Raw genomic sequence first — 19,607 nt, forward strand, 5'->3', positions numbered from 1 at the left:
TTCTTTCTTTTTTCTATCTTGCTTCAGAAGAGATAGATGATTTGACATCGATTTTTATCTACATGCGATTTTGGTCGACTGGATGATAAAGACTTGTATAATATTGACTTAGTCTCGCATTGCAAAGGGGAAACATTTTAACGGCTTCTAGAAATATAAATTATATATGTTTTTTGAGCATTTATTCAAAAATATGTTAATGTTTGTAGGATAAAATGATTTGTTACAATTTCCTCTTTCTAACTGTAGTTAATTTTGAAGGATCACACAAAAGATATTATTACATTAAAGGAAATCGTGATGTACTAGACAAATTAAATAATTATATTTATTTGTATATTGCATTTGAACAATTATATTCATTTTTATATACTTCAAAATAATAATGCGTGTTCATTTGTCAAAAGCTAAATTTTTGTAGGTTAAGAAATTTTGTAAATAAAAAACAACTCGTATATCTCCTAAAGCATATTTCGTAGCGATTCTGAATCAGAGTTCACACTAAATATTACAAGCAAAAAGTGTATTTTTCACATTAATTTTTAAAGAATTTGATAAAAGGATTTTACGTGAGCATTTGTAAAGTTTTCTTTTACTGATACGTAATTAACCAAATATTCCACGAGAATTTTACTTCGATCTCTTTGTTCGCCATGCTTTTGGTGCTTCTATGACGATACTTTCAACTCTAGCTGTAAGTTCATTAAAAAAACAATATTCTCAATCATTATCTCTTGTGAAAGTATACGCTAATATTGCTTTAACGAAAATTGTGAATTCAAAATAAAATAAAAAAAACTCACAGCTAGACAAAAGCAGCAACATATTTATACGTTCAACTAAAAAGGCTAAATGAATAGTGAAAATCTACACGAGCTTGGCGAAGATTGTAGATTATTCTGTAAAGCATTCTCTTCAAAACATCTTCTACATCCGCTTTTACGAAACATAAAAGAAGAAAAAAGAACGATCGTAAACTCAGTTATCTGTCGACTCTTGCATATCCATCTAATGCTCGTAAAAAAAGCTACGTTGAATTTTAACCACGATACTCTATCACCGGCAATATGTTAGATTCGTCGGCAAGTTGTAATAACGACGATGACGACGCGACGGCAGCAGCAGCAGACGAGTGCCGCGGATGTTTGCTAAGTAGAAACGACGACGACGACGACAACGACGACAACGACGACAACGACGACGACGACGACGACGACGGCGATGAAGTGGAAAGTGAATGCGGGCACGGGATTGCGGAAAAGCCGGAACTGTGTCGGCCGCCACACTGCCGACAGCCATCAAGCTCCGGCAAAGGACGTGCCAGTCATTCGAGAAAAGGTAAAGGCGCTGAACAGATACGAGGCTAGAATACTAATGTCGGCTTTTCTTGAAATTCGGCTGGTTTTACGTTACTAAAAATACATAAAACGGATCCAACAGTTTGTTTTCTTACTTCTTTACACTCTATCGTCCGTCCACCTTTTACAGTTGAAATAATTTTGATTGGCAATTTCCTATATGCACTCCATCCGATTAACATTCACTTGTTATTTGGTATTTTGAATAAGTTGGTCATAATAGAGATAATATTTGAGAAAGGTTCAACTACAACTCGAATCTTCAAGGCTTCAGATGTGGAGTTTTCCTTGCACGAGGTCTACGGTGACGGCAACTGCTTGTTTCGCGCCATTAGTTTCATTCTCTGGGGAACTGAAAGTCGACACAGATACCTGCGCTCACTGGTGAGGATCGTTACGATCGTTTCTATCTTATCTGATTTTCCTGTTCACAAGCTCGATCACAATCAGTGTTGCTCTTTCACTTTTTCGCGTTGAAGTCTCTGACTGAAATTGCCGACATCTCGATAACATTGTAAATATTATATTCCGGAAACGCTGACTGTGAAACAGACACGGACGACGCGCTGCAAACGTGAGAAAAGTCAATCTTGCAGGTAGTAAGTCATATCGGTAGCACGTGGCGCGAAATAAAGCCGTTGGTGCAAGCCGAATGGAGTATCGCGAGCTTGCGCGAGTACATGGGTTTCATGGACGCGGACGGAACGTTCGCCAGCGAGCTGGAGTGTCTGATTGTGACGAAACTCAAACGATTGAATCTGGCGATTTACAGACGAGCCGGTGCCGCGGGAAATCTGCGACGTATCCTTTACAGCCAGTATAACCGACGCGCACCAACCGCCAATCTTCTGTTTAGCGGAAGGAATGAGTTCGGGCATTACGATGTGCTGTTGCCAGTACGATGAGGATCCATGTTGCGCGCGCTCTCGCATCGCACGGAGACGTCGTTGCTCCGAAGCTATTCGCATTTCTCGAAATGCTTAGAAAGAAATTAAAGTGCGCTCTAGTCTTTGGCTTGCCGTCCGATGCGAAACATAAATTTATATTTGCGAAAAGTCTCGCGCGAAAGATTAGACTGAATTGTATGAATATGATTTTGGAGAAATCAATGCCAAGTAATTGTTTCATTGGGCGCAACATGCTACCATTTAACTAATACGCTTAAATAAAATAAAAAATCGAATGCCAAGTGGAAATTCTTTGCGCAGTGTTAATGCATAGATGCTGAAATAACGATTAGGCAATCGATTTACGATTCTTAGGAAGACTTCCATTTATCGATAACCGACACACCAAAAAGTGTGCGACAATAATGTACCACACATTTCAAAGAAGTTTCGGTACGAGATGCTGCTTCTAAGCACGACCTCGAACAGTCGAATGATATCGATCGTAAAAGTCACGCAAAAGCAACCGCACTGGAATTTTTTTGTTCACCATTACGAAAGCTACAGAGGAGATGGTTTAAATGGCTATTCCGAAATAATTTTCCAAAGATTTATGAAAAATTACATCGCATTTTTGTGCAAAATTATGAGGAAAGTCAGGATTACATACCTGCTCCTTGAGACTTCTAGATAGAAAATTAATTAACAACAATATTTCTGAGAAGAGAATTTTGGAAACTATGTTCATTTTAATTATTCATTAATAACATTTGATCTTATAAGTTAGATGGACAGGTAAACGTCTTTCGACAATGTAACTAATAATAACATTCACAGAACTTTTGTAAATAATCATGCTATTTTTTGTTTTTTTTTTTTTTTTTTGTTTAACGTACCTCTATTTATGCTCCATCAGTGCTAATCATGCTATTTATAATAAATTTTCCGTTATAGATACTATCCACGTACTTAACTGTACACCTGTATTCATGCCGGATTGCCTTTTCAATCATACGGTAATCATTATTGAAGCATCTTAAACATATTGATCCTACATTCCAGAATGAAAAATTTAATTCAATAAGAACAAGTTATAATTTGTACATGTCTTTAATACAGTAAACTGCATAAAGGAGACTATAGTTTCATTGATATCAAGGATATCAAAAGCTAATGTTAGACGGAACTTATCTAGTAACGAGCATTTGTTAAATATTACTAACTTTATAATATATCCATAAACAATGTATTAAATTGAATTAGAGAATCATGGAATGAAATAACGAATAATAAATATAGAGCGACGATTGCATTAGAGATATTAACGGTCAACTATTCTGGATTTCGTGTTGTATAATATTGTTTGTTAAAACAAAACAAAAAAATACAAAACAATCCTCTCAACAGCTTAGAATAAATAATATAATCAATAAATGAAGAACAGAAAGAAGATATGATATGAATTATCAGTTAGAACCGCAGCAGCAAGTAAAACATTGGTATTACGTTTCAATATGTTGTAAAAATAGTTTGCCTCGGCAATAGATAAAGAATCAATCGGGTAAGTTTGGTTACCGTTGATTCTTTATTTACTTCTTAATTACTTATAGTTTAATGAAAGTCTCCTGAATGAGTGCCAAAGCGAGTAGTTATCAGTGGCTAAACAGTGTTTCATTTCGTTTATTACGAATTGCAAGAAGCGAAAGACGCTCGATCACAATCTGACTTTCGCACAGAAAAATTGAACAAAGGAAACTCAGTCCATAACATATGTTATTGATTAGATTAAATAATATAGATAGTGAAAATATCTCGACGTGTAGCGTTTGGTTTTGATAATATTTAATATGAAAAATTCAAAATTCTCAAGTATTCCTCAAAGTCAATGTCTAATCACTATCATAATTACCGATAAATGAGTCAGTCAACGATCTATGTGGACTTGATACTTTAGTCGTACGAAACAAAGACACTCGACTATTAATATTGTAGAATATTAAAGAATAATCTTAAATTAACTGAATAATGGAGCGCTGGGCTGAGAAAGTAGCTGTAGTAGCAGGTGCATCTGCTGGTGTTGGCTTGGAAACTGTGAAAGCTTTCGTGCGACACGACATGATTGTTGTCGGTTTTGCGCGAAGACTTGACAAAATGCAGGTATGCTAATCTAAATTTCCGATCTGAAATCGCGCAAAGCCTTTCATTAAATACGTCGTCGTTTCGTTGAAGGATCGCATAAAAGCAGCTACTGGGCCAGGTAAATTCCATGTCAAAGCATAAAACGTCGATAACGAAATCGAAGTTACTCGTGCGTTCGAATGAATTGAAAAGAATTTTAAAACGGTGCACGTTCTTGTAAATAATGTCGAGTGTCATGCAGTGGGTACCATTTGTGGTATTTGATCAGCTCTGTCAACGTTTAAAATTGACACTGTCAATGCTTACAGTATCAAGCGTCGTTCTCTTTTTATTTATAGCCATGAAAACGGAAGCTATACTGCGTACTATAAACGTCAACGTAATTGGCGTTTTGCACTGTACGAGAAAATCTGATGAAAAAGTATAATCACGAAGCTCATATAGTTAACGTTAACAGGTAATTCACATAGATTTGTTTTCCATGTCCTAAGGTGTACAACCGATTGAAATCTTTAATCAAATCAGCACTACTGGGCACAAAATTACGAATGTCCCTGGAGTTAATGTTTATCCAGCCACTAAGTATGGAGTTACAGCTTTGAGTGAGATTTTAATTAATGAAATCAAGGGCGATAAAATTAGAGCCTCAGTCCTGTAATCGTCAAAACTGAGTTTTTCTATGCTGCTGATCGTCACTCTTCGTTTCTCGATGATAATCCAACATTTTCTTCGGAAGATGTGGTTAATTCTATTGTCTATGTCATTTCAGCTACTTAACATGTGCAAATAACTGAATTGACAATCACACTGATGGGCAAAATAGATTAGAATCGATCGTTTTCTCTATTCCATTAAATAGAGTGCTGTAAAATTGGTATTATATTTTTCTCATAAGATCGTTCTTTAATACATTATTATGTAGTCATTCGTAATAACCTAATAATCAATTTGAGGTAAGGACACCAATAGTCGGCCATTTTAATCCACGCATATCAAATACAATATTCATTTTAAATGGTACTCAGTGTCGAAAAAATTGATTGAAGTTTGAAGGTAAACCATATTTTTTTCGTAATTGGACATCTTTTTAGATTTTTATGTACCATAATATCTGTTATAAAATAATATATAAAATAAACTTTGTTAACTAAACTAATACGTATTAAAACCAAACGATGTATCAATGAATTGAAACTCGAGTTGTGTACTACGATGTGCGTCAACTCATTTTCTGTGCATAAACAAGTCGAGTGTCTTTTTTTTTCATTAGTCGAGTATCTTAATTTGAATACAAATGTAGGTTTGTATGTAAGAAGGCTATGAAACATTAATTTATTTAATCGCTTATTAAATAATCACATTTACATGAGCTTGCGTGAATAAAAATGATCATAGCATTTCATTCGAGAATTCTTGTTCGGCGTAAAGAACGCTTTCAAACATTTATAAAAGCCACTAAAATCGTTGTAAAAAGTTGTTTTGTTTTTTAATAATACTTGAAGAAACGATGTGCCAAAGTAGCTGATATATTGCGTAGAAAGTTGTATGATACGTCACATTATAATTTTCAATTATAAAACCTTTCAATCCTCTTTTTTTTCACATATATACAGGTCTTATTTGACAGTTAGATAGACGCTAGGCTTATAATTAATTTAAAGAAACACAACGCTTACAATCGTAGATGTTGATAGCGGAAACTATTCCACACAATGGTATTCACTTAATTTTAATGTAGATTATCGTGAGCTTACATGAGATTTACGTATTCAGCCACCTCGTCACCGTCGTTATTCCGTTGTATAGCTTACAGCTGAAAAATAAATATGTACAGATGAAATAAATCATGCGCATCTACAATTTTACAATAAAGAAAAATGAGACGTTTATACCTAACATTATATAATAAGTTCGAGCTCCACGTCATACTCAAGTAAGACGAGTCTCTTTGAACGGCTCGAACAACTTCTTTGGCTATCTCTCTCTCGTTTTGACGAAGCAAACTAAAAAGATGCGCATCGTTTAATAATCGTTCGCAGGCAATGTTAACAATCGTTTACTGTCGGCGTTACCTCGGCTCTGCTCTTGGCGCAACAGTCATAAAAGTCAGTCTATTATTTCGTCCGCTGAACTGCTGTCCCAGGCTTTCCATCAAACCTGCCATTCACGAAAATCATAATTTCAAATCAAGTGACCATAAGGTATACGTTCTGCTTTGAATATACGTCACCCGCTATGGCTGCTTTGGATCCCATATAAGCGTCCTCCGTGGATACTGTTGGCGTGATTCCAATAACATGAGCTCGCTCTCGGTGCAGCATCGCGGGCAGGAATGCGAGTACAGTCTACGAGTATAAACGCAAAGTGTCATTAAACCCCCTTTTTAAGTATCACCAAATTATAATTTAATAATGACTTGTTACAATTAATATCTTATGAAAATACCATTATCACTACCGTTCGTATAGTTTTATATAATTGCGAATGGCTACTTTAAACCGAACAGCAAGATTAGGTTGTTTGTCGTTATGACCATTTCACGATGCTGATTATTTGCTATAAATGCATAAAATAGCAGACGATATTGTTTACTAGCATTGAATCCGTAAAGCCATGATTCAAAAAGTAGTTTTGAAATTAATGAGAATGTTATTAAATGGAAAATAGTCAATTAATACTCAAATATTACTTGTATCTACCCAATAATGGCTCATGAGAGTCCGGCTGACTGTATCAAAAACAGCTTCATCCGGGCTTCCGGCACATGTGATTAGAATATCGAGCCGGCCCACATCTTCCTTCATCCTTTTCGCAAGAGTCTTGATCTGCTCGCGATCCCAAAGGTTGCAATTGTAGGCAATACTCGACGGCGTAGCACCTCCCGTGGCGTCATCGTCGTCGTGCTGCTTTCGATGATACCGCGAGCCGATGCGTTCGACTCCCGGATACTTGGCGCGGAGTGTCGACGCTACGGCGTCGACGGAACTTCCAGGCTCGTCTACGCAAATTACTGAACACCCGCCGCGAGCGAACTCTTCAGCTAAGAGACTACCCAGGCTCGATGATGCTCCTGTTACCTGTGAGATACATTGCAACGTTGAAACAAAACGTTATTAAAAACGTGTATGCTTTGTAGTACCAATATTCAATTGGCTGAGATGATGCTTTGACAAAATAATCAATTTAAAAAAAAGGGTTTTTATAATTATAAGAAATAAATGGTTATCACATCAATGACGAAGCTAAAGCAAATAGTCGTAACAAAACGACAATATCTTTATCATCCGGGTTTACATTTACGAAAATAAATCATTACGTAGTTGAGATGTGTTTACAATCTTTGGTAACTGATGAACGTTATTATAAGCTGTCGCAAGTCATTGAGAGTTACTTTTTATATCAAAGACGCAGCGTGTCAAAACAATTAAAAATCATCAATCAGCGGAGTAATTTAAAAACATGAAAGTAACGATATTTCAGACTAAAAAACAATGTAATTGACTTTAAAAATGTTGACTTTGAAGAATCTGTCACTATAAATTCTTTTAAACATGCTTATACAAATGTGTTTACGAAATTAATTAACGTTCTATGTCGTAGTATGAAATATTATTTTTATTCGTTGATATATAGAATTATTTCTACTCTGTTGTGTTGTAGTTCTTTGATATAATGATCCAATAAAACTGAATGTTTTATGCTTTAAGTACAATTTAATGCTATCTAAGTTAAGTTTTTTCTCTAACATTTTAGTCCTCATTTGAAAATCGATAGCACAACAATTTTGAATCAGTACTCGACCATAATCCATTGTAATTACAAGACGAACCTAGTGCCGTTGACTGCAAGTCGCCTTGACTACTGCCACTACGTATTTCTCGCAAAGTTAGATGCAAAACATTGCAATGTTCATCGCGAAAGCTTCATCGTCTCGCTAGCCTCTCGAATAGCTAATTAATACTATACCAGTACTACATCGCCGGTGAGATCCCGCGGGGGTTTCGGCAGGAAAGACTTGACGACGCCGAGAAAGATGAGAAACCCGGAAATGGCCAGGCCAGCGAGGAACTCGAAGCTGAGGTAGAACCAAGCTGCCGATGACGGGCAACTGATCGTCGGACCTGATATCACGACCTCGTCCATCACCGACAGCATCGCTTTCTGAAACAGGTGGCGAGGAATACATTGCGCTCTCGGGAGCTTCTTCATTTTTGATTCTCGGAAAGCCGACTGGACCTACTACTCTTGAGCTACGCTGACGCCTAGCGGCTATTGACATCTCGTATAAATATGTATTCCACTTTGCAAAGGGAATTGGCATTTCGCGCGGATTCCGCATACGTGAGCGGCTTACGGCTATTCGAAATTGATGTAAAATTGTCGAAATACCTGTTCCCTCGACCTGGAAGTAAATTTCATGATATGCAGCGTTCCATCATAATATCCAAATCGGCACATTCAGCCTCTCGCGCACGTGTAATATATGTGTTTTAGAATGTAAGGTGTCGCGCTCGAGGAAATCGTCGTTACAAAATAACGTAAGGCATTTGGAAACATTGTGCGCGTGGTAACACGTATGATTAAAGAAAGAAAAAAAGCCGAGTGAGCACTGACGTTATATTGTTACTGGCTCCTGTATAAAAACCAATTTAAATCATCCGATTTGTAACTTGTAATTATCCAAGAAAATTCTATTTTTACGTACTGAAATTAAGAAATTACGCGCCTGTCTCTCGACTACAGTAATAATGTAGAATTGCAAAAACAACAAATTTACTTGCCAGTTACATTGAAATAAACACCGCCAATCGAATGAATGCAGGACAATTTTTTTTTCTCCAAAAGAAAAAACCAATTGGAAATAGATATACTGTCGGTATTCAAACACTCTCATGGAAATGTACATGCGTGTAAAACGAGTCAATCGTCGACAGGCAATTGTACATACTTAGTTATAGGTCTGGTAGTGTATGCACAGGCGCAGAATAACTTTAAGCTCGCTGCCTATAAATTAGAGTTTTAGCGTTGCCAAGCGTGTCTATTGGCATGCAATCTTATAGCTGTGAAACGGTGATTTATCATTTGCTTACAGGATTATTACATTGATATGAACTTTATTTTTGGTTCCTATAACTGAACCTCGTGTTAAAATTAAACGTATTCATACTATTTTATTGGAAATTTGTAGTGGTTGTGGATTTTATTTATTTTCAAGTTGATTGTTAAAAGACTATTTTCTCAATTTACTAAAACATGCTCTTATTCAATGTATGAGGCAGAGAATATGCAATAGTTATAAATTTGCTTGTATGGTGTAAACTTACTAAATCTATCACTTATTGTTTTTCTATTTATAGTTAATTAAACCACGCAATAAATAGGTAAAACTCAGGTCCAGAAATGAAGTCTCTATATTAGTTAATACATAATAATTTTTTTAGGATACCGTCTGACGTAATATACAAATAACATACAAGCATATTTAATATGAAAGTTACATAAAAGTAATTTTCCTCGTAAAACTTATGAATTAATAACGTGTACTTCGAGTCGATTTTATTTGGATTAACGAAAAAATTTCTTAAGAATAGAGCTTTACTACTCTCACTTTTGCACTGGATATATTAACGCGAACTGCACGGTTTCGTTATAACAAGCTATTATCAGATTTCGACAACTTTTCTGGTTTCTGTAACGCGTGCAAAACGTGACTCAAAGTGAACAATTAGAGGAGAGGCGACCTATCAATTATATCCCAGCAAATTGAATTCAATCGTTTACTAACTCGTATGATCTATAGTTACGAAGACGAAACGAGCTATGGCGTTAATTTGAAAAATTACTCACCCGAACTTGCCTCGTAAAAGTAATTGAAAAAACGCCAGACAAACTTTTTATTCGAATGCTTGTTCAAACGGTGATGTAGCTTCAACTAAAATTCACGTAGCGCTGTTTAATCGTTGTGGTCCACGAATCGTAAATTTCTTAGTTTCGTCGGCTATTTTGTCGATAAAAACGTATCACAGATTCGGTATTATAATCATAACTCGTTTAGTTTTGCCAGGTCGCATTCAAATTTTGTATCCCACTAGGTTCATTGTCAATTACATCGCAAGCATTATTTCATTGGCCGTTCAATAACCTCGGCAACAATATCTCGACATGAGCGCGCTGAGCGAAAATAAGAAAAAAGTATATATCCACGCCGTGATGATTGGGCGTGACGTATCTCATTGCGCCACGACCGAACTAGTACTACTATTAAAAACGAGCACTGCCTGGACCAGGCTTATGTAAGTTAAATTAACGTTGACGCGCGCACCATGTGCATGTCGCTGCAATCGGACGAGTCGAAACGCGATTGAAAATTTGCAAGCGGACTATTAGCTTTTAATTGAAAACGCGAAAAAATTTACGACTGGCAGCGCACGCACCGGCGTTGCTCCACCTACAGTGAGGTGTGTTACGATCGGCGCAGAAAGTCTTTCGCCGATGCTTATCGCTTTTCGCTCGCCTGATTTTCACCAGCTTCGACCGAGTATCGAGGTAGACGCGAGTCACGAGAACACGTCTGTCAATAATTCTCATAATATTTTATTTATTATAATGTAACTTGTTCTATTTTCAGGATAAATTTCATTTGTACTTGATAAATTTTTAAATAATTTTGTAATGCTGTAGTATTTCTCCACCCCGTGAAACAGTTTATCACGTATCTCAACAAAAACCGGCGAACGAGGAATTTCAATTACCGTTAAATTTAATTTAAAAGTGTTTCGGTATAAGAACGATAAGAAACAAACTAAAAAGTTATTTTTGTAAATCGATAAATAATTTTGACAGGTGATTGAATTTAATACGTACAATTTATTTAACAATCAAATCAATATTTTATTTCCATTTAAATTAATATCTTGTAACATTCCATTATAATACTCCCACGACTCAACAATCCACATACAGAATTGCATCCATATCCATGTTAAAAATTAATGCTCGCATCGATTTTGCATTTTTCACCGAATATGCACAGAGAAATTTGACGCGAATGCCAGTGTCGATGACCTTTCTTCTTTTCTTTGTATGTGATAGTAGAAATAACATACCCAGGTCGAGTTTCCGATGTTATACAACCGGTTTTTCGGCTTTTCGACTGCGCTTACTTTTTTTTTCATCATCTTAACCACGAATCGCAAACCTTTTTTGCGGTACTGTCCGGAATATATCGGGGTGAGACGAATAATCGCTTTTTTTGTTACCTTAACATTTGCTATTTATTCGTCGACAACGTTAACAGCATGACGAAATTTCGAATTTCAATTTGACGTAAAGCGATCACACGAGTTTTCTTTAATGATGCACATTTGGGAACTGGAATGAATGACAATTATAATCCGCGCCCGCTCGTAATATTTTCTAAATCGAGATTTTTGTTCTTCCTTTGCGTATGAATGATAACACTTTGCTCGTTGAATTCAGTCGCAACCCGCAGCAACGCGTTTCTAGTAGATTAATAAATGCATCAACATCGTTCATGTAACCGCGGCAATATTCCAAGTCCGGTGTCAACTCGAACCCCATTACAACGAAATTCATTAGGCCTGCCGCAATGTGAGTTTGTCCACTCTTGCGCCGCAAAATTTAATGGTATGCGAGATGAGGGAGCTGCGCGCCCGCGAGAAAGTTGCCGAACAGGTGTTAGTTATGGACTATGAAAAAAGAAAATTATAGTTGGTCGATAATCGAGGGATAACAAACTCGCGAAAGTTATTGTTATTATTGCCAAACTGACGCGTAGAAAGGAGGTTTTACGAGAATTATATGATTCGATCGCTTGAATTTTTTTATAACAATTCCTCCAAGTCGCGCGCGGAGTAATTGAATATCTCGTCTCTTTCGCGTACACGAGTTGAACATTGAAGCTGATGTTAAGGATCACGACAAATGATTCTCTGTATCGACACTGGACAAACAAAGCTAAACAGTTTGAAGAAATATTGATAATACTTAGTTAAGCGTACGTACAAGCTATTAAGATTGGCGTGACAGGATAAGCTGTCACGGAACTATCAGTTTTTTACTGTAAAATTTTAACCGTCATTTGTTCCATCGAGCAGCTATGAGTTGACACTTGGAAAAGCTAACATTTCTCGTTTCTTATCTGAATTCTATTACACCAGTAGATCATTTAATAACATTCCATAACTAATTGCACCCGTGCAAAAAGCGAAACATTCGTCGAGCTCTGATAACGTTCCAGTGCCATTGTTATTGGCCAACGGCGACTTTTGTTTCGCCTAACGCAAAGGACTTTCGTCGATTCCGTGCCAATGAGATCTGTGAAGTACGATAAAATAATTTTTTTTTCTTTTTGGTGCGAGGCTGTGGAAAAATGAATCAAACAAATCCACGTGCCGCGAAGGGGTGCAACGCATCGTCGATCGGCCTTCATTCAATTACGTCAACTCCAGACACTTTTTTCGTTTGCCGTGCAATCGAGCGCATATGATTTTAATAAACACGATTGCGCAACGAATACTGCCTTTGCCGGCACGTAACCGGCATTTCACAATGGGGCCCCCCCGTTTGAATGTCGGCGTGAGATTACCGGACCTCTCTATTAACCGCGCGCGCCTGCGTGCAAGCGCGTGCGCGCACTCCAGAAAACAAATGCGAGAAAGTGCTTACGGACACGCGTGGATAGAAAATTTACTTGCAAATGGAAAACGTTAGTTCGTTTTTTTTTTTTTTTTTTTTTTTTTCTATTACCTGTGCGTCGAGCGACTAATTAACGTTTCCACGTAATACACACGGTAAAGCCTAAATTATAAACTCTACGCGCGTGTGAAAGATCTTCTCAATGGTGAGGATTCGCTTAGGAAAATCAAAAATGAGTGATCCACCAGTGACGCCTGTCTTTAAAAAAAAAATAACAATGTAATGTTCGAAGCTGACGCCACTCGGCTCTAAAATGAAAATAATTTCGCGAACGACGAATCGCAAGGTGCTCCACCTGCACGCGATAGCGCACCTCGCTTCCAGGCCATGGTATATCAAGAAACGAAACTGCAAATGATCGAGCCCGCACGCTCACCGCGATTAAACAACACGGCTATTATGATACGCTGACGTAAGCGCGCGAGCGCGATTAAGTTTCGAGCGGCGCAACGAAAATGCGCGCGCGTGCGTTAGATTTGACTCGTTAGACGTGTAAAAGTTGTGCGTACGTGGTGTCCGCGCGTAAGATACGCGAGCGTCCGTCCAAAATGATAAATTGCCCGTGTACACGTATGTAAAAAGCTACGGCGAGATATAACAGCGGCGTGGGTAAAAAGAGTCAACTGGAATGTTCGGTTGGATGATAAAAGGCTTCAGATTATTATCACGGATGGAGCGCGTGGTAAAAAGTTGTAAGGGTGCACGCGCAAAAAGAAAAAGAAAAGGCAAGAAATGTCAGCATCACCGGAGAAAGTTCAAATTCCCATTGCATTTCCTAATAGGCGACCTGGTTAGATAACTTCTCTCGCGCTTGGTCCCATCGCAGTTGAGCGAGGTGTTAGACGGCGATTAATCAGTCGAGCGACTTTTCACTTTTTCGTTTTCTATATATCTGCTCTGAGAAAATGTACCATTTGAGTGGTTTCAAATTACGAATGATATTGGGTTATAAGCGTCACGAGAAGTGAGAAAATTTATTGGATTGCAAATGCAGACGTATATATTCGACGGACGATTCGGATATCCCATTTGAAAACGCTCAAAACAGAGTGGTGTTTAACGGTCCATCGAAAACTCATGATCTTAATGAAATTTTAGGGAAAATTCGATTTTTAAATTAATAAACGTCGGTACGTCGTACAAGCCTGATTATATCAAGTTACATTGGACCGTTTCATCAATTATTCTAACGTTAGTTACATTACAATATTTGTCAGAAACATTAAATGCACTAGATTTTTATCGCAAAATAGTCGAATACGACAACGCAAGGTGTAGCAAAGTCGTACTTCCCGCACGGCACGTTGAAATAGTACATTATGCTATTGGTACTCGCGTAAGGGGAGGCGTTGAGCCCTCAGCAGACGACACAAAACCACATTGACTGCCTAAAAGCGAAGTACTATCGGGCTATCCATGCAGGACGTCGCTGTAGGTTTCACGCTAGGAGGGCGCATAGTCACTACTTTAACAAACCGTGAGTAAACATAAATAGACATTAATTCACAAAAATAAATGAAACATGTCTTCATCGGCAAACGCAAGCGGAAAATAATCAAAGATTATAACGTTCTGATCGCGCGTTGGCTCGTAAAATCAATGACTAGCTAACTATCTAGAAGTAACAGTTACTTGATCATAAACCTTCGAACGTGGCAACAGAAAAAAAGCCGGATAACTGTTGTATAATATACCATAAAAACTGGGAACTAATGAAATATTCTGCTCAGATAGTTAAATTGTAATCCATCTCCAGGAATGACACATAATAAACAACAAGGTGATCGAAAAGGTTACGTTTTATATTTTACGATTGTTTTATTATCCGTGACGATTCCGTCCGACAAAAAGTAACCGTCGAAGAACTAATAACATAACATATCACTCATGGGTCACGGAAATGAAGCGTAAAATGTCGATGAATGTAAAAACCGATCAGCCCGATAAATCTCAGTCGAAAAGGAATCCCGTGCCTGCTATAAAAGATACTTGATCGTGAACTTGCCACAAGGCTGTAATACATTCCTTCGTCAAGGTGAACCTCTTGAGTACGCACCTAGAAAGCATTTAGTCTATGTCGTGCATCTCTGGCTTGATTGTTCTCAATTGGCTAGCGGGATTTTTAAATTCGGATGGACTGGTTTTACCGTTTCTGAAACGGGTAAAAATTCTAAAATCGCTTTGAAAAGTTTGGATGCCAGAAATTCTCTGTTTCGTCTTTTGTGAAAATACCGAGGTGTTGCGTTTTTTAACATTTTCTCTTTCTTCTGAATCGTCAATTGGTTCATTGTGTTTTCGTACCGTATCAATAACTTTCAAGCAGCTGCAAAATTACAGAGAATGAAATTATGATCGATGATGAATCTAACTGCATGCAAAAATATATTGACAAGAATGTGCATGTGAAAGCATAACAATTGGGCAACGCCAAAATTTCCACTTTTTAAAAAACAAGAATGTTTTTTCTGAACAAAAAAAGCTAAAGAAAATCCTTAGATTATATATAGTATTATCAATTAATGCAGTTCCGTAAGCTTTTTGTTGTATACTATAAGTGATTCCACAACTCATTACGGACATTTTTTGCACCATCACTTTGTTTTGACACGCTGATTTTTAACGACGAATTCTCCACAGTAGCTTTTTCTTGCAGTCGAATGCAATAGCTTGGCATCCTCTTAACGAGTATTTAGTGTTTTAGTATATCTTACGTCATACCGTAACGAGTGTTTCTGAATCACAAAATAAATGCACTATTCTTATCAACAAGTATGACGCAATTGATAAATTGCTGTGTAATTTTCATTGAGATACTCAGTTCGGTGTAAGTGTATGCAAATAAAAAGATGAAAAACCCATGAATCTTAAAAGAAACTTGAAAAATTTGCCTACGGTCATTTAATTGGATTCTATAACTCGAAGATAATTTATTATGTTTTCATATATAGAAAAGTTAGTTCATGATATCTATCGCTTGTCACATAGTAATAAATCGGCCCAGATTTGTAGGTTTGATGTTGATTAAGATTACATAATGCATGAAAATTCTTTTGAACTATTTTTGCTCTGAAATTTTTAACATTGACGTTCATACATAATCATTGGTGAAATCGTCTAAGAAAATACCCATTAACATTTGATTATCGTTTTTTTTTCTAGGGCAAAAAGTTAACATTTTTTCGTAGTTTGACGCTTCCTAGTTTTAAATCAGATAGTTAATTTTTTTTGTTTTATTATTGTATTTTTTATAATATATAATTGCTAATGATGTCTAGCACGTTTCGCACCCTCATCTTTTTCGTCTTTTTTGTCGCATTCGTTTCAATGCACAAATATAGATAAAAACTTTTATTAGCGAGAAAGAAAATTCAAGAATTCAATATGCATTAAATAATCATGTGATTTAATATGGCATATGAGAGACGATATTATTTATTGGTAAATAAATATGCGGTTATATACGTATGATTTAAAAATGTTATCGATGATGTTTTAAGTTTTTTTTCTCTATCGAGTTATCAGACGGTTTTTATTTTGAGGTCAGTATGAATAAATCAATTATTTCATATGAAACTCATGAAAACTATGCAGATACATTTTTCGCACGTTTAACGTTTACGGAAATCTTTAGTAATCTTTCATGAGCATACACAAGATTGTACGTTATAGCATACCAGCTGATCACGTGACTATCTTTCAGCCAATCGGATCATAAATAAACTAGCTTTACTTTGCCAGAGTCTCTTTTTTATAAAAGGATCGTCGTACAATCATCGTATATTCTTACCAAAAACTCGACTTTGTCGCAAAGCCGATATCAGTAAATCCAAAATATCTAGAATAAAATATAATCTATAGACTCAACGAAGAATTTATTATTGCTAGTTTTGAATTAATAATTCAATGACAATGAACAATTCAATATTCCCATGGAATATTACGTAGTACAATTTGTGCACACATTTTGACAGTTGTGCAACATTTTAAATAGTAATCTGAATGTTGAAATAACTGCTGAATAAAAAAACGACGAATCACAATTCTTATATGAATTATTTCGTTTTTTACATATTTTTGCATGTCAAAGCGATCCTGTGCCGAGGAAACAATTATCTTCAACGTGACAACTACCACGTGATAATATAGAAATCGTTCTCGCCCGCGCGGTTATGCATGCGAAGGTTCTGTTTTTTCCTTCGTTTCGACACCAAAGAATACAACGTCACTGTCAATCTTTGACAAGTTCAAGTGATTCGTCCCGAATACCCATCGCCGTCGGCGCGCAAATACGAAGCACATTTGAAAATTACGAGCTCGTGTTTGACTTGCGAATTCACGTGGAATACCTAAGTAGAGATCTTTTGTTTGTTCTTAACTTTTGATGGATATTTGCATTGTTTTCTCTCTTACAGAAATATCCGATATATTTTATGGTTCTGGATAGGCACGAGGAAAAAGGAAATGTGAGAATAAAAATGTTTCTTATACACCTTGTTTGAAATTTCAATCTTCAATTAGATGCTGGTAAGATTTCATTCGCGATTTTCTATAGTTTCGGTTATACATGTTTTATTCGATTGTTCGATATCAGCGTTTCGGGATACCAAAGATGTCTATGTATTTGCGCACTTGCGAAAGACAACAAAAGCTATCGCAACCAGGCAAGGGGAAAGCCATTACCGATCACGATATGCCTTTCCACTGAATTTAAATTGATTAAAGTCCCCCTCCCATCGATAATCAGAGATAGGTGAGCAATGGAGAAATTTCGTCTCGACTTGGATTCAATCGCTTGCCTAAAATATAAATGAATGCAGGTGCTTGAAAAAAAAATGATCTTCGATAAATATTCATACCCATAATGCGACTAATCCACCTTGGAATGCTTCGAGTAGTGGTTTGTTCATTGCAAAAATGAAAAAGACAACTGTGGTTTCCAGCTGTCATTTATGTTTACACTCACTATGAAAAAACTAAATTTTATTGTACCTTACAACCGAGCTGACTTAAGGAACATCATTGATTTTTTAATTTTTTTATGAAGAAAACATTCCAATTTCTCGAAACATTCCAAGATTGATTAGTCGCAATCTATATATCAACATTTGTTGATGATTATTTTTTAAAGCATCGTTAGTTTATATATTAGGCAAACGATTGCAAGGTAATCGCGATGAAATTTCTCCATAGATATCGATAGGAGGTCTTAAAGCGTTTTGATATTAGACACGTTTAAGTAGAATTTTTTTCTTCTAGTCTATCCAACAAGTCAAGCGGTATGTTCATAGTCGAAAGAAACTCTTTTCTTTGTGTTTAATTAACAAGATTAAATTAGTTGGATTTTAATTCAAGAAAAATGTACTTTGACGTATTCGATTATTTAATATTTAATTATTTAATTATTTAATTTCCGTATTCATTATTTGTTATAAATTGAAAAAATATAGTAGACCAATTAATTTTTTAAACCTTGATATTCTGGAATAAAGCATGTTCAATAATTATATCTTTTAACGGTAAATTTACTTTTATACCTATACGTGTAAAAGTAGTTGGATAGTTAAGGTCACTGAATGATATTCAAACATAAAAATTAATCTTACTGTACTGCTTATGTTAAATATGAAAATTTGATAAATGTTTTTAAAAATAAATTTATTTCGCAATATTTATTTTTAACATTTTATAAATTAATTAAGAACTTATGAAAAAATCCTATTTCAGGTTGAAAAAAAAAGCATCCCACACTGTACTCACCTCCATCATCCTTCTAACTGTTTATTTTCCAAAGTTCAACGAATCAATCATGTAAGCAATTTCCGAAATCACAACGATGTTTCACAATTCTAATTATCACCCCTCGATGAAAAAAGGATCACGTGTACGTGTGTGATCAACCTTCACAAAAATATCGCTGGTATTTCCAACATATCCTCGTTATCACAACTCCCATTCACAAGTGTGCGTCCATCCGCACACGCGAGTAGGACTGAAGTGAGTGACTAGCGTTCAAACGGGTTTCGCTCTCAAGCAACGACTGTGGCTTTGCGAGGCTCATGAGCGTATAAGTATAAGTACATCTCTCGAGGAAAAAGAGAGAGAGGTGTGTCGGTTCTTTTTTGTTTTGTTGCGACTATTAATCCGCAAGTGGTTTTTCCAGTTGACTTTTTGGGGGGCTAACGGATATAAGAAACTTTTTGTATCCGATTGTCTTGTATTGCAGAATGTTGGATAGTATGTGTACTAAGTCTCTTCTTAGTACAATGGCGTCATGGAAAATTATCGACTACCTATAATTTAATTGATTAGCAAGAGCCACATATCATTAACGCTGATTGAGTACCTGAAGCATACGATTGAATTTCAGTTCATATGGTAAATTAACTTCGAGATAGTTAGATTGACATTTCGAACCAAATAGCGTTTGGTACCTTCAGACAAATTATTATATACTTTGTTATATACCCATTTATTTATGACATAGCATGTAGTTTGTGATAAATAC

The 19,607-nt window shown here is 36.3% G+C and overlaps 1 protein-coding gene and 1 pseudogene across 1 annotated transcript; one reads left to right on the forward strand and one right to left on the reverse strand.

The window, feature by feature from the left end:
- The first annotated feature begins 1,214 nt into the window (after positions 1-1,214).
- On the forward strand, positions 1,215-5,204 carry LOC131668400 (farnesol dehydrogenase-like; annotated as a pseudogene).
- A 490-nt stretch (positions 5,205-5,694) lies between these two features.
- Positions 5,695-19,146, reverse strand: LOC131668355 (retinol dehydrogenase 10-B-like). Its single transcript, XM_058942449.1, has 7 exons — positions 18,860-19,146; positions 8,351-8,545; positions 7,084-7,461; positions 6,615-6,729; positions 6,457-6,541; positions 6,277-6,387; positions 5,695-6,197 (listed from the first exon to the last, which is right to left on the reverse strand). The coding sequence occupies exons 1-7, from the start codon at positions 18,866-18,868 to the stop codon at positions 6,146-6,148; spliced, it is 945 nt and encodes a 314-aa protein (XP_058798432.1). The 5' UTR covers positions 18,869-19,146; the 3' UTR covers positions 5,695-6,145.
- Between the last annotated feature and the right edge of the window lie 461 nt (positions 19,147-19,607).

Source organism: Phymastichus coffea, unplaced genomic scaffold, assembly GCF_024137745.1.
Source record: "Phymastichus coffea isolate CEN01 unplaced genomic scaffold, Cenicafe_Pcof_1.1 PCOF00077, whole genome shotgun sequence".
Taxonomy (NCBI): domain Eukaryota; kingdom Metazoa; phylum Arthropoda; class Insecta; order Hymenoptera; family Eulophidae; genus Phymastichus; species Phymastichus coffea.

Coding starts and splice junctions, on each gene's coding strand:
- LOC131668355 (XM_058942449.1), bottom strand. Junction 7,462..8,350: donor TCACCGGCGATGTAGTACTG/GTATAGTATTAA, acceptor TGTATCTCACAG/GTAACAGGAGCATCATCGAG. Junction 6,730..7,083: donor CTCTCATGAGCCATTATTGG/GTAGATACAAGT, acceptor TTATACTCGTAG/ACTGTACTCGCATTCCTGCC.